At 40.2% G+C, this 20,710-nt stretch overlaps 1 protein-coding gene across 4 annotated transcripts in view; it reads right to left on the bottom strand.

The window, feature by feature from the left end:
* LOC147819218 (uncharacterized) overlaps positions 1–18,133 on the bottom strand; it is a 44,346-nt gene extending 26,213 nt beyond the window's left edge. For 2 of the 4 annotated variants that reach the window (XM_087173448.1, XM_087173447.1), the window contains exons 1-2: positions 13,252–14,129; positions 2,034–2,123 (exon numbers count right to left, since the gene is read on the bottom strand). In XM_087173448.1, coding sequence (XP_087029574.1) covers positions 2,034–2,123; positions 13,252–13,471 — 310 coding nt within the window. In that variant the 5' untranslated portion in view covers positions 13,472–14,129. Of the gene's footprint in view, positions 1–2,033; positions 2,124–12,397; positions 12,687–13,251; positions 14,130–18,070 lie in introns of those variants that run through there. The other 2 variants (XR_015437124.1, XR_015437123.1) reach the window with 2 other exon arrangements.
* Between the last annotated feature and the right edge of the window lie 2,577 nt (positions 18,134–20,710).

Raw genomic sequence — 20,710 nt, 5'->3', positions numbered from 1 at the left:
GGGGGGGGCTGTGGAGGGAGGAGATACGGTGCACTGAGGTATGTGTGTTTGTGTGTTTGAGAGAGAGAGTATGAGAGAATAAGAGAGAGAGATGGCAGACAGGATCTGAGGTACTGTAAATGAGCGGATTACTGCTTCCCTCTCTGCAAGTCTTTCCATATACATGAGTGTGCTCAGCTGTGGAAGAAACACTGCTATGTGTGAAATCACACATCCCCCAGCTTCCTATAGGAACAATTGTAGCAAGGGCACATACTGTATATGAGTCCTGTAAGGGTAGAACAAGGTGTGAATGCAGACCCATGTGTTGTAGGACTTAATTACTGTTATGAATATAAAGAGGACGTGAAGAATGTCACTTCTGGATTGATGTGTCTCTGCATCAAACTTTGCCTGTAGCTATGCCTCCACTTCTAAAGCCCGAGTCTAACCAAAGCTTGTTTGCATCGATTTATCTAGTTTGTGGATATGATATTGACTAAGTAGACCGGCAGCCCTCATCGAGTTGAAGCAAAGCGAAAGAGGTTTAAGAGGTGGTCGAACGCGATGGAGGAGGATAGCCACAGGCTGTGAAATCTCCTCTGATCTTCCCTTGTCTGATTCTCAAACGCAACCTCTTCTCTGGGGGGGCATGCTGATATAGAACTAGGCCAATGTCACAGAACGCTCATCTAACCCTGGAGGGAAATAAAAAAAAAATCACTTCTTCTGTTTCTCCCTGATGACGGACCTCAATCTCTGCGGATGGGGCTTCATCTCCCTCTCCTCCGCTTTCCAAAGCTGCCTCCATCACTCCATCTACTTTGTTCTCCGCAGGAGGTTGAACATGCACGAGCTGAGCATCGTCCTCGGCCTTGATGGCCCGCTATAGCAGCTGTTAGGATAGCAGAAGCTAATCTTTAGTCGTGTCACTCAACACTGAGAGGGAAGCTGGGAGGAAAGTAAGTGAGTCGCGTACTTCTGGTTTCGGCCCTCCATCATCTTCAACATTATATGCTTTTATAAAAAAACACAGCTTGCAAGGTTTTGCCTACTAGTTAGCAGACTAAGTGATGGCTGGGGTCAAGGCTTTCTGTGGATACTAGTTTATGATAACATATATACTGTGATAAGTTGGATAGTATCTAATTCTTAAAACAGCCAAAAATCTGCTACATTCCGACAATAAAACAAAAAAGGAAATTGAGTATAAATAATAGTAGTGCTCCTTTACTATGTGAGAAAAAATGCTGACACCAGAAATGGTGTGTGTTGGGGAAAGAAGTATAGTTTTTTTCCCCCCTCTGTGTTACACTACATGTGTCCCTGGAGAACTGCAGCAAAATTCACAGAGGTATTGAGGTGCATCTTGAGACTTTTCTGCAAACTAAAAAAATACAGAGAATGGCTGCAACAAACTTAAAAAAGAGATGTTTCTCTGAGTGTGAGTGTGGATGTGAGTGTGGATGGGGGTGAAAGGTTTGGACACAGTGCAGAGGACAGAAAAGTAAGAAGTTGGGAGGGGGGGTGTGCAGAGAGGGCCAAAAAGAGGGAATTAGTTGAGTGAGCGACTTTGCCACCGTGGCAGTCTTTCCACATGAGCACACCTTGCACACACATCAGGTCAAAGCCCACCCCCTTTCCGTATCCTTAAGGGGATACAAAAACATGGACAAAGGAATTAATATATAGATTACACAAAGTGGCCGCCCTGTGTCTTATCTGCCAAAACCTAAGGATCTAACAGTTTGGATCACACATTATAAAGCTGCTGAGAGGGTGAGGAAAGCAAACAAGAGAGAGTATAATGTAAAATTTGAGAGGCACGTCAACCTCACCACTGACTCGCCACTGATGAAATACATTTTAAGAAATCTAACTTTTTAATGTGCACTGTTACTTTTCAGCCCTCAGAACAAACAGGTTCATCCGTTCAAGTACAATTATGTGAAAGAAGTGCATGAATAGTTCAAGTTCAAGTGTGTTTACGAATCATTAGCACAGTGGTGTGAGTGTGTGATAGTACCCCGAAGAGGATTCTTTTAAAGTCTCACCTGTAACGTTGAAGCGATGAAGCCTCTTTCGGACCCAGTGGGTGATGTCAGCTCCTTGGAGCAGCACCTCTGTCTGCACTCTACAGATTTCTGCAAAAACAGAAAGCGTTCAGTTAAGAGAGGGTTCATTCCAGCAGCAGGTCATAACCTCAGTCCCCAATGTGTCTGATTCAACTTTATTCTCTCTTACACACTGTGTTCTTGAGCACAAATGAATTTCAGCACAATAACCTTTGTGGCCACACTTGAAATCCTCTGTCATAGGAAAGCTTTGAGGCATGTGACATTGATTTAAAAAATAAACTTTTGTCTTTAAATTCTAATATTGTTTAGAGGATAACATTACCTGACATTCTACAGACAAGATCTTTTGTATTTTGACTTAAAAATAAAATGAGATTAAAAATTAAATCATCAATTAAATGTGTCAAATTTTGAATTGAATTTTGTTTGACACGTCCTTAAATTATCTGCGCTTCTGTTGATATAGAAATACTATTATTTACAATTTACAACAACTGGAAAAAGAAAACAGGAAAAGTTGATGGCTAAATCTATAATATTTAACACGTAATGATAATAGTTTCATTTTGCATTTAATATAATCAAAAGAAAACCCCCTTTAATTTGTCTTAGTAGAGTGATAAATAGTAATTATACATACTGTAATATCTGAAAATAAAAAAAACATAAGTGGAAACTTTGTAACATTTATTATTTGAACTGTCAGCGGTAAATGCATAACAATACCAATCTTTTCCCCACACACACACACACGCACACACACAAAGACACACACACACACACACACACACACACACACACGCACACACACACACACTTCACAAGCAATTACACAAAATACTCAAAGATTACATCCGCTGAAAACCTTTATGGGTTTAAAGCCTGCATGTCAGCCTTTCAATTTTTTTTCTCTTTCCCTTGCATGGGTCAGAGGCTGTTGCTAGGCTACCAAACCCAGAATTCATAAGTTCAGAGTAGAGCTTTATATAGGCCATTGCAATTCAAGGTAAAATGATAATAGAAAATTGATAACGCTGGAATATGGATTTTGATGATATGGAGTTGAATAGACCACAAACTGTGATTCATGAATTGTGTCATGTTTGAAAGAAAAAAAAATGTAATAATTAATATTGATAATAACTGTGAAAATAAAAGTCATATACAAATAGCTTAAATAATAATTTCAAAATAAATTTTAGACAAATCCACTGAGAGAAATACCCCTCTTCAAGCATTATAAAATGAAGAGAACCATGGGAAAAATCTTTCTAGGATCTACTCTGAATCAGAAATTCAGTAACTTTCTACATAATGAGAAAAATCACAGTGGCAGCTTTTGCAATAATACAAGTCACATGCCGGGATCTTGAGCGCAGTTCTGAGGGCTAGTAAAACAACAAAACTGTGCAGGCTGATGCCACACGGTAAAAAAGACCTATTCTGTGATCAACAGTAAGCTGTCATGTTTATAGTACTCTGTAGAGACGAAAAATGAGGCAGCAAGGGTGCAGTAACAACGTGCTGAAACACACACGTAAACACATGCACAGAGGCACATGTACAAATGTACAATAACATGTGCACACACACACTCATACACACAGAGCGCTGCAATCTAGAGGCCGAGTGTGACACAAACAAGATAACATCTATAGGATGGTAGCTTGGAAATGCAGCAGGGTTGTAAACCTGAAACAATGGCTCTGCTTGGTATAGGACAGCATATGGGGTGGCTGCTTTGTTCAAACATCTTTGTCAACAAGCAACACTCGCCCTTATGCAACATCCAGAGCTAAAACATGAAAATATTATCAATACAGTGCAGAGAAAGAGAGAGTGGTGAAGGAAGACTGAGAGAGATGGGGGGGGACGTACTGACATATCTAGGCTTCAGCAGGAAAGGCTACAGACATGACAGGTTTGGTTAGAAAGGCACGACGTGCATGCATAAACACATCTCTCCTACTTTGTTATATTCTCACCTCTACGCCATTTTCAACCCTATTTTCTCACTTTTTTGTTTGTTAATTCTTATATTGTAACAGAACGCAGAATACATTTGAGCTGGTGAAACAATAAAATTTCAAATAGATGTGTAAATGGAGAAATCACTGCGCAAGACAATGGAAAGTGTAATGCAGCCTTATGGCAGGTGTTGGTAGGCTAGACCTAGACTAGACTGGGCTCCATCTGGTGTTGAGGGCCTCCTGATGGTGGAGAGGGCCCAGACAGACACATATTAATGTGGGAAAACTGACGTCTAGCCTGCCTCTCTGTCACTCGCCAGACTGCATTTCAATCTCAAAGGGCTCTCCCCATATCCTCCATTTATTACCCCTCAGCAATGCATTAATTCCTATTGCAACAAGGGGAAAAGATGGGTGGAAGGTATAATCGAAACGCCATTGTCAAATCATATCACAACGTGCTGTATTATAAATGCTTTAGGTTTACACCAGGGACGTGCATTTGCAATATACTGGGTAAAATTCAGCACAAATCTACCTAAATTATGACTAATTTTCAAGTTTTGTGTTTATAAAATCACAATACTGTGACTACAAAGACCACATGGGATGTTCCAGCTAAAACAATCTGTTTTGCGTATTACAAAGATATTGTCTCAGTGGGACATTACAGTTTACCATTTTATTTCACATCAAAATTGAGACACAGGTAACCTGGCACTCCTGCAGTGTTTTCCTAATGAAAACATTAATTTGTGCCATGCGCTATTAAACTACCAGGTATAACTGCACAGCTCATACTAATAGCCTGAAATTATCATTGATATCATCATAATTACAATTGCATAGCCTGTTGTTGCTGGTCACACTCGTGCATGGCATACATTTGCACTTGAACACGCTCACACTAACAAATAACACATAAAACAATATGGCACAAGGACAGCACAGCTCAATGTGAGAGCAGACATATTTCCTAGCTAGGTCCATATTAGCTCCTTCTCCATCCTGCCCTGGTTGGTGACGCAGTAAGCTGGGGCCTACAAACAGCAGCACCAGGCTCTGTGGCGTTACCGACTCACACATCCTCCACCGTGCAGAGCACAGAGCCACCACACAGCAGATACAGCTTTAGCAGCTAACACAGAATTGGCTTGTTTAAAATTCAACAGGCTCCACTCAGAGTACATCCTATCACTCAGGCAGTCCTGGAACCAGACAGGAGCTCCTCTCTGACTCTGATGGAGAGGGGGGAAAGAACAGATGATGAGCAGCCCAAACAGCATTATAAAACAGGCCTGAAAATCAGCCCGGTCTCTGGACGACCCGACCGACCCTGCCTTAATGCTGCCTCCAAAATCTCTGCTTGGCCTTCTACTGTCTGCCACCAATGGAAACACGCTTATCAGCAAAATGTGGCATTTGTGTATGTTGACACGACAGCGATATCCTTCATTAGAAAAATACTGCTTAGTGGCAGCAACCAATTTGTAACATATTGTTTTCATCCTGTGAACTATGAGAATAATGTGAATGCCTGTGTTGTTTCCATTTCTCTCAGCAGGGTGTGCCATCGTTTTGTTCTGTCCTTCATGTGCATGAGGCCTGAAGCTGTTCTTAATAAGGGCATCAATCAAACGAAATCCACGGATATAAAATGATCCCTTTGACAAACACCTACTGAATCACAATATTGTCCTCTTCTCCACTCCATAACCTGTGACATATTACTTTGATGAACTTCTAGTCATCCTGACCTTTGCTTTACAGTAACAGTCATGAGAATGCACCTGATAGAGGGACTTTTTGCTATTGCATCCAGCAGTAGTACAGTTTGGTCAAAGTGCATTAAAAGATCTCCTACTGAAAACAAACTAATTCAGTGTGGTGTGACATAGCACAGTAAAGCTTCCACCATCAACTTTTTAGACACACAAAGCTACATGCATTTGCAGAGGCACAGCACCTTGCAAATACTGATGAGAGCTGGCTGCAGGTACATCAGCTTTGACTGTTAAAGCCATTTCTATACCACTACATAGATAGACAAGAAGCATAGGGTTATAGGGGCTACTGGTGGAACACGTGACTCCCTGGAGTCGTCCAATCAGGTGCCTCTTCCAACTGCAAACCATGTTCATAGCGCCTCCTCCTTATCAGCATCCAACTAACTACACAATCACCAGACAAGCATCTAAAACATGCTGGTTTAAGCTACAATCTTGTGACTAAAAGGCAGTTATGTTCCATTAAGAGAAACAGCAGAAACATCACTGCTGAGTCGCCTCCTCCTCCTCCTCCTCCTCATCATCATCACCACTCTATGAATGGAGCCTGTCTCTGGCTGCTAACTACTGTCACTCCTATCATCCCTCATTAAAGAAACCTATCGCTATGAATCCGTGTGTTTTTTTTGGGCGGCGTTCTCCTCTGCATCCATATACGTCCAAGGAAGCAGGAGGCGTTTGGCGGTGCGATGCACGAACGCTGCCGCGGGCTTCCAGTCCTCCGTGCAGGCTGCATCCATCCATCCACTCCGGCAGTACCCCCCACCCCCCCCACTCCCCTCTTCTCTCCTCTCCACGTCGGTCCCGGTTCCGGCTCGCTCCGCCGTGACGACTGCAGAATTAGTTTATACATTCGGTTCTCTAGCTTTATGATATTACATAAACTCATACAGCTAGATAACCAAAGAGAAAAACTAACCCACGTCTCTTAAAGGGGCCGCCGCCTGCTGGAGCTGCTTGTGTTGTGGTCACATGGAGCCATTGCATTCCGCCTGCATGCGCATCTCTCTCTCTCTCTCTCTCTCTCTCTCTCTCTCTCTCTCTCTCTCTCTCAATGTACACACGTAACTGCCGACATGCACAAAGCAGGTTATAGTCAAAATAATACCCTCTTTTATTATTGTCTTTAAGCATAAGCTTTCTCTGACATGTGTCTTTTATGTCAACCATGTCCCCGGCATGCTTTCGAACAGCCCAGAAATGTAAGAGCAATGATGTAAGGGGAGACCAAAGTTGAAAAAAATGTGCAAACCATTGCCTCCATCAACATGACAACAGCGATAGGTTACAAAGTGTAGCCTATTAGTTTCAACAAAAGTGACCCTTTCTAGCCATTACACTACAGTCTCTGATGATTATGGATTCACGCCTTCATCTAACACTGGTGAACTTCCCTCCAACGCAACCGTGAGCCCCGACGAGCATCTGCAGGGTGAAGTCATCCAGCTGCAGGAAGATGATGACACATCTACCTGTCATCCATGGACAGCTATAGGCATAACAGGAAAACTAGGCCCCACGCAATACAATATACAATAGCAACACCATGTCAAGTCCCAGTGATAACACAAGTCATAAGCAGAGACAAAAGACAATGTTCCTTAAAAGAACACGCGACAGCCCCTCGCAAACAACCAGTTTACTGTTGTTTGAAATGCCAGCTTACATCGACCCATCTCAGACCATAGACCATAGTTTCCGCGTTGAGTGAATTAATCCATGAATTGTTTGAAAGCATGATAAACTACCACAGGCCTATACAGTAGAAGGGCTTCCAGCTAAATGTCAACGACATGATCTAGTGGAACAAGTCCAGCCTCACTGGATGCCACTGTGCACTTTGGATTAGTTGGTGACATGCTGACAAGTCGAAGCAGGACAAACTAGCCTCTATAATCCTTTGTAATCACCAAGACCAGGCTATTGTGATCCATAAAATATGTATTTTCAAGACAGCTATAATGCTAAGCCTTTCAATGTAAATGACACTGCATTAAAAAAAACTGCAGATCAAAGATAAACGTCAAGACAAACGTCAGGATAAAATACTGCAATTTTACATCTTTTTAAACAGTAAAGTCTAATGTCTGTGTTGGCACAATAAGGTTACTGATGGGCAACTCACAGGCAAGGCAGATTATTTAACCTACAGTGTATTTTTTTTTTATTCAATAAATTATTCTAACATGTTGCTGGAATAACATATTCTATTAAACAGTCTACCCTCGGTGACACAGTGTTTGAACTGAGAATAAACATACTCACTTATTCAGTCTATTTGAAACAGCCGTTTCCATGATCGGACAGTCAGAGTGTGGTTTGTTATTGAATAGGACAAATTATTAACAATCCAGCCGGGTCGGGGTATTCTTCGAGACTGAGTCCGGGATGAGAGCCTCTATACCCGGCTCTCTTTAGCCGTGGTGCTCCCTGTCTTCGACCATATGGAATGCCGGCACATAGCGAAGACAAAGCCCATTTTACGCACAGCGATATCAGTGTATGTATGTGTATCCTTTAGGAACAAGCCGGGGATAACGTCCATTCTGGGCTGTCAAAATATCACTGCAGCACAGCCAGAGGAAGAGAAAATGAGAGAGAGGAGAAAGCGCGTCGGCTATAACAGTGTCAGATGTGGGGCGCAGGAGGTGGAGGGCCGCCCGGGGGCCTCAGGGTCAGACTGCCAGGGGAAACGCGCACAGTCCACAGAATTAGGCATGCTCATTGGCACACACATGGCTGAGCGATATGAGGACGATACAACGGAAATTAGCTGAAAACACAATTTAGAGACAGTGCAGGGAGGGGGAGACTCACAAAAAACGTGAAGACATCACGATACAGGCTTTGAAACGCTATCAAACTGATCCACCATCATACACAGCTGCCACCTGTGTAGGCGGGTGTTGGATCTCAAAATGAGATCTTATAGGTCCCTTCCAAAATCCACTGGGAGGGTCTCCAGCTCCTCCAACAAGATTAGGAATAATTTAATTTCTGTCATCCACTAGAAAAGATCCAATCAGAGAATACACCACGTCTTAATCACCACCAGCACTGTAGTGTACTCTACAGCAGGATACACACAGCAGCTAACAATATTCAGATCAACAGTAACCACAGCAGCTTTGTCCTAAATGGAGGAACAGAGTGCAACAGTGTGCAACACCATGCAGCACAATCACCTGACTGGATGGGGCTCTGGGCAACACATCACATACCTAGCCATGTTTTTTGACAATAAACCATCCGTCTTTCAGCCACACCCTGTCTGACTAAAAAGTTTGCTCCCGTAAAGAAACAAGGACAAGCAATGGTAACAATCTTCAGGTCACAGGTCAGCGCTTTACGATAGCAAAAGGTAAGGATTAGCAGTATAATATTTATAACTTTATACTTCTTTCAAAGTATAAATGATTTTATTCTTTTTCACAAGAATAATCTATTATTCTGTGTAAATATGTTTTTGCATTTGTTTTACTAAAGTCTTCAAACTGCACCGTGTTTATCTTTTTATAAGCAGCTACAAGGAGATGATACTCAGCAGGTTTAATTACGGAATAAGCATGAGCCTCTCCTGCTATAACATTAAAAGCCTGTGGTGTGTTAGCTTGTCATCTATAGCAGCAGCGTGAATAGAGTCCTGTACAGGTCACACTGGGTGCTAATATTTTATTCTAAATTCTGACTGTAATTTTACTCAAAATTACAGGTGACACAAAAGGCGAAATGACGAGTGATATTCTTGAGTGTGGCCGTTTACCTACAGTTTTTTTCATTTGTATTTGAATCAGTTGTGCCAGTGTACTGTAAGCCTGCGTAGGAAAGAGAAGTTTTTGCAATGGGGAGGAAACATTTCCGGAGCCATTTGAGGAAATTCTTAGAAATAAACTGCAGGTTTCCACAATCCCAGTATTTCTCTACCTGTTCAATAGCAGAAGAGAGTTCCCATGTTAAGCAAATGAAAACCCATTCTGTCTAAATCCATAGGCTAATTCTGAGGTTCTCATGAGCCGAATTTTAGAAACTAAAAAATATAAGGTAAAAAAAAAAAAAAAGTTTCCATTTTCCACTAATTTCAAATTATCTCAACTTAAATGGAAAAAAACTACAAAATAAGATGGTCATTCTTTTTTTAATTTTGTTCAAAACATTGATTAAAGCATTTCAATAATTTGTATTATTTATGAATGTGTATACCTTAAGAGGAAAAAATATTAGACTGAAAAAAGAATGGAAAGAATGAATGAATAAATATGTGAACAAGTAAGTTGTGTCTGTGTGTGTGTGTGTGTGTGTGTGTGTGTGTGTTTTGCCTCTGTTTAAAAATGACTGTACTGTACATTAATACTGATTGACTCTCAGTTCTGTCTTTCATCAGTTTCACGTGTATTCATTTGACCACGCCCCCTGACTGCGTCACGTCCTGTCAGACCTACAGTACAGTAAGGTGTGCAGTGACAACGAGCTGGTCATCTTTACCTTGAATACTTCTATTCTATTCTATTCTATTCTAATCTGTCTCTCCATCCTGTTCACCTTTTCACTTCCCTCTTGCTTGTTAGGAATAGGCTTTTTGTCATTAACATCTCAGAAAATCAAACGTCAGTCACCCTGTCATTCTGTAAACCTGCCATCTTGTTTTGTTTATGCTGATGCTGAACACGGCGGATTCACTGTGTGCGGATCAGAGGACATCAAGGAGAAAAAGGATTTCTTCCTTCGCTCTTGTTGCTGTCACAGTCAAAAAGAAAAGCAAGAAAATATGCACAAGCAGTGACTTAAACTACTGATGAAAATAAAATGTAAAAAGTGCTTGATTTTAAAATGATATAAACAGTGTGTTTGTGTTAAAACAAGCGGCGGAGACTGAGCTTCAGCTCCTCTGGCAAAAAGTACAGTCTCTGTCCCTGGTGCTGAAACGAATAAAATTCATTCACATCGCTGTTTTGAAATGTAAGGGTTTAAAGAAAAAAAAAAACACCCTGATGTAGTTTGGGTTTCTTCAGGAAAATCTAAACCCAATTTGATGTAATAAGATACAATTAAATGCATTTTGAAATTCAAACCGAGTGACTGTATAAACGTGGAAAAATATTTTCATATTCTGTTCGAGTAGCTAAACAATTTGTGCAAAAGTGTGCAAAAGACAGAGCAGAAACACAGCAGTTAACTGGAGTTTTTTGGGTTTTTTTTTTTTAGGAAGGATTAAATAAATCACACTGCGAATGACGGTCTAAATCTGCAAAAAGACTTCAATAAGCACAACTGTTTTTTTCCTTTTTGTCATAACTAATATAATGTTATATTTAAATATTTTCATCTGATTCTCACTTTTATTGTGTTTATATAGTTATTATGTGAAACTGTGTTTACTCAAGTAATTTAAATTAAATATCGTAATAAAGTTTAATCACTTTAAAATTAATATAACTTGGAGGCCTATGTTTGATATTTTTGTGACATAAAATTGTGTTTTAAGTATATACGTAAATAAGCTACAGTGCTAGCAATACAATTTACAGTAGGCCTACACCTGTTGCACTGTGTATTAAAGAATGACAGAAAGAAAGAAAGAAAGAAAGAACGAACGAACGACATATCTTTTTATCCCTTGAAGTGTTATATGTTTTGGTTTGATATATTTTGTCTATCAATAATAATCCAGATCATCATAATGACAAAGAACATGTTCTATGGCCAAATGTTATCATTATATATAATACCAAATATGACACTGTAAAATAATACATATAATAATTTGTTGATTTTGCCTTTGTAAAAAAAAAAATTCTCATCCATTCAGATGTAAATCCTACATAATAATCCCACTGAGAGCTGTGTGTCTGTCTTTAGAGCATCTTTGGCAAAATAAACCTCACCAAAAAATCGAATCAAAGTGACTTTCTAAGTTTCCAAGAATTTGGTGGCTCTCTATTGTAGTCAGCTGCAAAGGCCTGGTTAATTAATTTCACACTGTAGCTCCGGAGAAGATTTTCCCACAAACAAGTGACCAAAAAAAAAAAAAAGAGAAAGAGAGAAAGGGGGGAAAAATCGCCCAAAGAAAGAAAGAAAAAAAGTCAACATCAAGTTCAACAACGTGCTGGTGCTCATTAGCATCACAATGCTGTCTGGGAGCACACAAGTCTTCTTAACAAGAGGCTCTGGCGTCAAGTCCCTCCACCTCCCAGCCAAGGGGACATTTTCCCAGGCTCTGCTGACAATCACACAACTGTTTGCTTTATAAACGCTGGCTCTGGGGCCACTCAGCCCGCCTCATCACCGCTCAATGGATGCTCCCGCTAATATGGGATGGAGCAGCCTGCTGCCACTCAGCATTTTAGACTCAGACTATATTTGGAAATGCAATATTCTGTTTTACTTTAACCATTATGTCAACTCTATTGGATGTAACATAATTATTCTATATAACTTTTTTTTAAAACGTACTTATTTTACTAAGAGTATTATTATTATTATCATTATTATTAGTGTTGGTAAAATATGCTATAACAGACAGCCAAGCATCCACATGTCTCATAACCTATTGCACATCCATAAATAAACATAAAAACATACTTACAAGCCACAAACTTTTGAGTAAATCCGACATCTCCGGTTCAAGTCCACTCAGTATTTTTACGCAACTTTCTACCAGTCATCTCTCAAGTGTAACTTAAGTCTAAAGAGCACAAAGTCCAGGGAGAAAGCCAAGCGACACAAGCCCTCACTGACTGAGAGTAAATCTGCACATTGAGCTGATCCAACCCTCAGAAGTGTGTGTTTTAAAAAAAGAATCATTACTGTTGCTTCAGTGACCAGACACAAGCCGAGGCCGAGGCGATACTGCTGCCAGCATCCGCTCCTGCATCCCAACATCTCCTCACCAGCCTCAGATGACAGTGTGCGCGAAGCTGCTGCGTCGCTGGTCCCCTGCTTTCTCTCTCTTACCCTCCCTCCCTCCCCCTCTCCCTCTCTCGTCTTTCTCTCTCTCTCTCTCTCTCTCTCTCTCACACACACAAACACACATACACTCATGCATGTGCGCACACACACACACACACACACACCGGCCACCGTGGACGACGTGTATAGAAACCCAAACATTTATCGGTTTAACCAGTGTCCATTGTTCTGTTTGAATGACGCGTCTCCCTTTATAGTTGCATATCTATTTTGGCAGCGTTTGATAGAGATAGGAGGTGAGGGTCTAACATCCTCTGTGGCTGCATGGTGGGAGAGCGCAGAAAGGGGTGGAGGAAGGCACCACTGAGGACCTTTGGGAGACAGATGCAGCAGACCCAAAACTTGGATGGACCGGGCGCAAGGGAAGAACGCATCGGAAAGCTTTAGCTCGATGCCACATGATGTCATGGCACATCCTGGCAGCATGCTGCTTGGCATAGGGTGTTATCACATGTGCCATATAGAAGATACCTGCACTCCTCATCCTCAGCATACTCCATCGCCCCCCTGGCTCCTCACAGTCAGCTGCACAGACATGTCCTGATGCCCCCGGACACAGAGTCAGTTTCGGGCAGTGAAGCCGGCGGGAATTGGGATCTCGACTGAGAACTGATCTCCAAACCAGCACCTTGCTTGACTGAAGCACCTGTGCCACCAGCTTGCAGGAGGGAACCGAGACAGACCGAGGCATGAACCGGCACTAGCGGCTGCAGATTTCAATATTGTAGTTTCCATTCGTTTATAGGTCGACTGCGTAAAAAAGAAACGATTTATGAGAGCTGGACACGATCACACAGCGTAGCACGCAGCAGCGATGTGTGTGATGCTCTTGCCGCAGCCCCAGCAGCGCCAACAGAAGCTGCTGCTTCCACGGAGCTCCTGCGGGTCACGTTGCTTTACGTGTTGCGACGTCTCCCTCCTTCCTGTGCGTAACAGAGCGCACGGTGGACACATGTGCCAAATGTCAACTATAGGGAAGAGTAAAACTACTGACTTCGGTCAGTAAAAATAGAAATACAGACTGTATATGTATGCAGAGGACAGCCAACGCAGAGTGCTGCAAAACTAGCCCTTGTAATGAACGTGATTGTTTGCGTGCTGACGTCAGGCGCAGGGATAGGTTATTCCAAATATGTTATCCAATACGCCTGAGTGTGAGATCCACGGTTTATAGGACAGAACGAGGCTCGTTCGTGGGTTCTCAACTAGACTGATTTGTGTTATAGGCTGAGACTTCGTTACTGCCGCTGCTGCAGCTGCTGCTGCGTTTATTGGCAGATCTTCATTTCCTGGCATTATTTTTAAGAAAAAAACGCATTTTGAATTTCCGAATAAACATTTCTTCAGTGTGTGTATATGTGTGTGTTGTGTGTGTTGTGTCTTGAGGTCTACGTGTGAGTCTCAGAACTGAGTGAAAACTGGACCATGATAAAAATGTATCTAACGAACAATAATGGTTAGTTTGTCATTTGGTCCGAATATTCAAGATTATATAGGTCACAGTTTTTGTTAGGCTTTATATTTTATTCTTATTTATACCTTCATTTACTTATTATTATTATTATTTATTTATTATTATTATTATCATTATTATTAGTAGACTTTAGAAATTGTTTAAATAAATAGATAAATATTCTATTTTATATAGACACCTATGTTTATCTTTTATTCTCTATGAGCCACACCAGTGTGCAGAGATCTAGAGATCTAACCAATCAGCTGTTTATCAGTTGAGTTTTAAATATATTGTCACAGTCAAGAGAGTCCTGTTATACGTCCATACTCTTACTCTATAAGGACCGGCATCTTTTGAACAAGGTCATAAATAAAAGTCACCTCACTGGGCCTTCTGGGGCCTGAACATGCAAACAGCTACAGTAGTTCTGCCAGAAAGCCTTAATTGAAGCATAACATAAAGTATATTATGGGAAGTAACGACAAAAGTGTTTGGCGCGTCAAAGAAACTCCATATTACAGAAAACAGGCTATAATAATGATCACACACCTCAGGGAACATCGAGATTATTCGAGCTCAACAGTGACATCTATTGGCTGAGAAGCAGCACTGGTGCTCAGGCCTGTGTAAGGTCTGCATGGCCTAAATCCACACCACGCTGAAAACTCCATAAAACGGTATATAACCTTCTAAAAACAACGATATAGAATACAACATCTAAACTTATGCAGTAAAATATACGTTTAACATTTTCTAACTCAGCAGATAAAGTGAATGTGAAGCAGGAAGTGACAGGCCTGTCTTTTTTACTTAGCTTATATATCCAAACTTAAAGAAATGCTGATGAAATCTGAAAATTATTAATCAATAATGAGTATAATGGTAATACAGGTGTAAAATACAAATAATTTATCGTGATCAAGAGCCCTGCATAAGTGAATGGTAATATCGAAAAAATAACCTAGTATATAGGCCCGGATGATGATGCAGAGAAGACATTATTTTCTATAATTGTACAAATTTACTGAAAAACGTGTGACCTTGAAATACCTTGAAACACCTTGAAATAATGACGCCCTAGAGAACTTAATAGGATTAATAGGCAGTGTGCTACCAAACAGAGAAATCTTATACCCTGCAGCCATTCAAATATTATTAAAACAATAAGCTATCATCAGTGTCTCTCAGAGCTGTAAAATAATATATAGAATGTGTGATAATATTATGGGACGTTTTGGCTGTATAAAAATAACAGAGGAGTTGTTGTGGCTTTTATTTGCGTGTGTTTGTGTAATTTTATGTCTCCGGCAGGACAGCGTTTCCATTTTTGAAAGGAAAGACACATGAGAAGATGTTGAATGAATTCCTCATAGGCTCTAAAACCGCATTAACGACTCACACAAATCTTGTGTTTACGTTTAAAACCGAAATTATGTCATAATAATTTCAGGCTCTTAGAATAATATCGCCAGTAAATCCTATAGTTTGATTCCGAAACAATGGGAAACATGTGCATCCTCATCTTAGTATGATTTGGGTTTATTGAGCCTATTAATATATAATTCTACATTTCAGGATAGTGAGTAAATAAATAGTCTGATTACTTAAATAGATGTTAGATTTATGACGGAAGTATAGCCGAGTAATTAACTATAGGAGTCTCCTTTTTTTGCAGCAAAAGACGAAAATGTTTCCACTTTCACTTTAAAATTCGGCAGGGTCACATAGTTATACAAAGAATTTGTTAAACTACAATATCCTTATAAAATATATCAGAAATGAGAATTGTAGGAATATTTTGGCCTTTAAAGGCAACAAAACGTACAGTTCAGCCAAACACATGGTGCCATCCTAATGATCAAAGATAATGCATGGGCATTTTCTGAACGAGTGTCGAGGTGTCGAGATTTATTTAGCTTAATGTTTCTGAATTTACTACAACAGAAGTTTTTGTTGATATTTTTTCTTTGTGAAGAAAGGACTGGGGGACTGCATGGTGCCCTCTTGAAGACCTTCATAAAAACATTGCATTAATCACACCATGTTCGTCTATTAAACGCCATCTACATAAATGCTGTTTGGTGCGTTTTATGGCACTCAGGAAATTGCAATTTTTACTGACATGATAAAGATAGTTTTTAAATCTTTTTTTCAGTTTTAAAATAAAAAGTTTTCTGATATTTGACATGTATGTAATTTAAACCAAAATAAATGGCCTAACGCTTTTGTCACACTTGAGTCAAATCTTTTCATTTGTATTGAATAAATAAGTTAACAATACATAAACACACACGGGAACATTAGAATACTTGTTCTCTTCATTCAAACTGCCTCCACCTTCCCCTTAAGCCAATTCATGTCTGTCAAATTTGTATGACCGTTATGTCATCATGCATGACCACGCTGAGCCCTGTTCAGTTCAATTGTTAATAACTGACCAATTCAAGTGGCCACTTCTGGGAATTGTAATGGCTTATCTTCAAAGAGGCTTGACCTGACATAGGGACATAAACGTGTCAGAGGTCGCACATGAAGACCAACAGGGAGCAAATATTTGTCCTTCCCTCTGTCATGCTCCCAAATTAGCACCTAAGCACTGCAGTTAATTGTAATATGTTGTTTTGTGATGGTGGAGGTGTCTGGTAATCCCAGGTGGTGTTACAAAGGATTTTAAATCCTCAAATCTAAATAAATATTGGCAAAAATGAACAATTGTGAACTATTAGTAAAATTCCTCAAATATGTATTACTCAAATAAGTCTAATTTTACAGCCTAGTGTTCTTATATCTGCAGAAAATCCTTGTGAAGACTAAACATTTGTAGCTTGGATATTTTCATCTTTACTAGTGTCCAAAGAAAACATTTTGAACTTCACATCAAGAGCAGCAACGACTCTCTGTGCTCTCTCATCTGAAATTTGAATGTCTTGCTGGTATTTATGCTACTGATGTAACATTATAGATCTGTTTTTATGATTCAAAGAATGTAAAATCTGATTGGTTCTCTCAGTCCTACAGTTACACGCTGCATATTTCAGCAGCAATTGACATATCATGGTTAAAAGAGAATTATTCAGTGAGAATAAAATACATTCCTAATGCTAGGCAGTTTAAAAATTAGTAACAAATTTTGCAATAAATGCATTATTTTTAAATTATATAATTCCTCTCTCATTTTACATTTACAAACCCGAAATTCACAGAAAAACTAATGAAGGAGTCAGTTAGATTCCTAAACAGGTGAAGAAGAAGAATCTAATAGTGACGGTCACCAGGACAGTAACAGTGTGAGAGGCACTTACAGCCCCCTACATTAGGCTGACATGAACTCTTACAATGGAACTTAAACTGCAGATACAATCAGCTGAAGTGATCAGCTGGCCTAATGCACATGCTTTCAAGGGAACAGCACCTCGGTGTACCCATAAAGAATCAGCAATACCTGGAACAAAATCACAACTGACACTCCAGTCTCCAGGCTCATGAAAGATGTCAGAGATGCTGGGTCATGCAGCAAATATCTAACACACAGTTTATGCACTACAGGTGGAAGATAGAGACAAACGTAGGTGTCATGTGTTCATCATTACAACATCAACGATCCTCACTTTCATGGACAGCAAAACTCAGATAAAAGATATTTGCAAAAATTGACAGAATCTACTAGGTGTATCTGGAATAGATTAATTCAAGCTCTGTCAAGAACAGACACACCAATCCTGTGTTTTCAATTAGAAAAAAAAAATCTACTTGATTGTAATGATTGTCAAAATATAAATTTAAATTCTATAACATTTTTAAACACAGTTCCAACTACTAAACCTATCAACTTACATTTCGTCAGTTACTTCTGCTCCTTCCTGCTCAGAGTGAGGAAGAGATGTTGGTCCATTCCCCGCCATGTGAAAACAGACTGGTGTTCTTACTGCTTTCCTGGTTTAATTGGGAACAGGCTGAAGTTTATGCTAATGAGCACTGACATCAGTCTTAACAGCCTCCACTCCATAAAGGAGAGGAGCAAAGGGCCAAAGTCGCGCCTCTTTTCCCAGGCAATTCCGTCGGTCAAGTTCAAGCTCAGCGCCAGTGTGCACGATTGTCATTCAAAACACATTAATGCACAGAGCAAAATCATTGGGGGAGGAGAGGGGCCTGCAAACACATTTAAGCTCTTGGAATGCTGCAAATATTTTATCAATTATAATCTATCGGTTTTATCGAATCTCAGTAAGACAACTTTACGTACAAGGTGGTCTTCTTTAAAACAACATGCCGAGACAAGGTGAAAAAATTAGACGCAGATTCACTTGTGTTTGAGATTGTCCATGAAAAATCACAGTGTGCGTAGCACACCAGCTTTGACTTTTAATAAATAAATTAATATAGATATGTAGATGTTCATTTTAAAACATGATCAAATTATTGGGCTTTTTACTTTTCATGAAAAAGTGGTTTTGAAAATTCAGAACTGGTCAAGTGTTTTTATAGGTGAGGATTTAGCAAGCCTCTCCTGTGAGCAGCAGCGTACTGGACTGGCAAAATATGAGCAATTTCCTCTTTTCATGAAGAATGAGCACAATCAGTAAATATATTTTCTCTGAATAAGAATTAAATCTACAAATGTAGATGAAGAATAAAAAGGGGCAAGTAAGAGATTTAAGATGTGACATAAATGAGTGAGAGACTGTGATAAAGGGGCTGCATTTCAGTGTCAGTAAGATGTTTCTTTGTTAATTTAGTGTAAATGTACGTTTGTGCAAACATATTTTCAATTGGCACAGAGCGTTAAGAGAAAATAGTGTTAAATATAGCCTATTAAGTGCCAGATTACACTTACACACTGTATATTTGTGTGTGTGCACGTACATCGCCCATCTGTGCATGCTGGCCAGTGGATCATCCATGGGATCATCTATGCAACTGGGGACTCAAACACTCAGTGAAATAGAATTAGCAGCGTACATTTGCGTAATTACAGTATAAGTGTGCAATCATTCATGTCGTCCAAATCCAGAATCTGTGTGAGGACGAGCCAAAGTAACAGCTTAACGCGTTACAGCAGAATCAAGCCGAGCTTATTCTCCCGTGTTTGAATCTGAGTCCGGGAATAGACCAGAGCCAGATACAGTCAGTGAATATGCAGACATGAGGCCATTGGACTGCATGTTTTAAAGGCTTCATTTGTCTGTAATTTTGTGTATGTCTGTGCGTGACTGCGCAATATAAGCTTATTTATGTTAGAAACACACTGTGCTATAGCTCTGTGACTGACACCAGCACAAAGGAAGAACTACCTCAGATGTGACATGTGGCTTGTTAAATCTCAAGACAAAGAGTGTAGCTCCAGAAATAAAAAAGGTAAGTGTGGGATACTAATACTACTCCAACTTCCTTCCATTTATACAAAATAGGACTCTGACATGGTGGTTCTTGCCTTTTTTTACAGTAGATACTTGGTCTACAAAACCAAAAATCTACATCCAAGATGTTAGATAATTACCATAACTGAAATGTAATCAGCAAGACACAACGTATTTGTTTGCGTATGTGACTGACACACGCTATTTGCTAGACTGAAAAGAAAAAACGCATTCATTTTCAGTGTACTGTCACATGACACTCATGACCACAATATTTGGTTTGACTGTTTACAGTAAAGACAGGCCAGGTGAAAGGACAGTGTATCACCAGTGATTCATCTTCACAGCCTTCTTCTATGTAGTCTCTTCCTTATTATATACAGTATGTTTATGTCTGATAATTAACGGTCATGAGTCTCACTCTTCCTTTAAATAAATCCCCTGTGACAAAGCAGATCTGGCCCTCCATAGCAGGTTCCCACAGCTATCCCCCCCACACTGCAGAGGAGGCAGCAGTTAGAAAAGAGACAAAAAGGAAAAGAGCGGGGAAAATCAAGGGAGACGGGGTAAGGGGGAGGGCACCACAGTAGTGTTGGGAGTTTCGTTTGACGAGGCACCATTGCAACATTTGCATATATTCAAATCAGGCAATGAATACCATGCGTGGGGGCAAACAAAGACAAGCCAATGGGAGGGCTGCGTCCCTGCTGCGGGCTTAGAAGCAGCCGCCGGTATCCCAGCAGCACCCTGGGAGAGACACAGGGAAGTGGTGTGGGAACCGGGAGGCCCCCCGAGCTGAGCAGAGGGAGGGGAGCCACTTGTAGCCTGCAGTGAATTAGCATTTTATTTGTGTCCATTTTCCTCAGTAATTTCTGCCCCACCACTTCAGCCACAGATGGCTAACATGGCAAAGGGATTAGCATTTGTGTCAACGATGATAATGATGGAAGTGTTTTTCCACCCAGACAGAGACATTTGTTCTCACAGAGTGACTGACATTTTCATGTCTGAGATGTTGGACAAATGTACAGAATATTTAAGTCATTTCTGTCTTTTTCTGTTTGTGATCGGTGGAAAATTGTGGCATTAAAAAAGTGAGATGTGAGATAATGTTAGG

This window comes from Seriola lalandi, unplaced genomic scaffold, assembly GCF_002814215.2.
Source record: "Seriola lalandi dorsalis isolate HSWRI2012SDOR001 ecotype SW California unplaced genomic scaffold, Sedor1 jcf7180002054224, whole genome shotgun sequence".
In the NCBI taxonomy this organism is placed as follows: Eukaryota; Metazoa; Chordata; class Actinopteri; order Carangiformes; family Carangidae; genus Seriola; species Seriola lalandi.
This window is presented reverse-complemented; position numbering and strand designations above follow the sequence as displayed.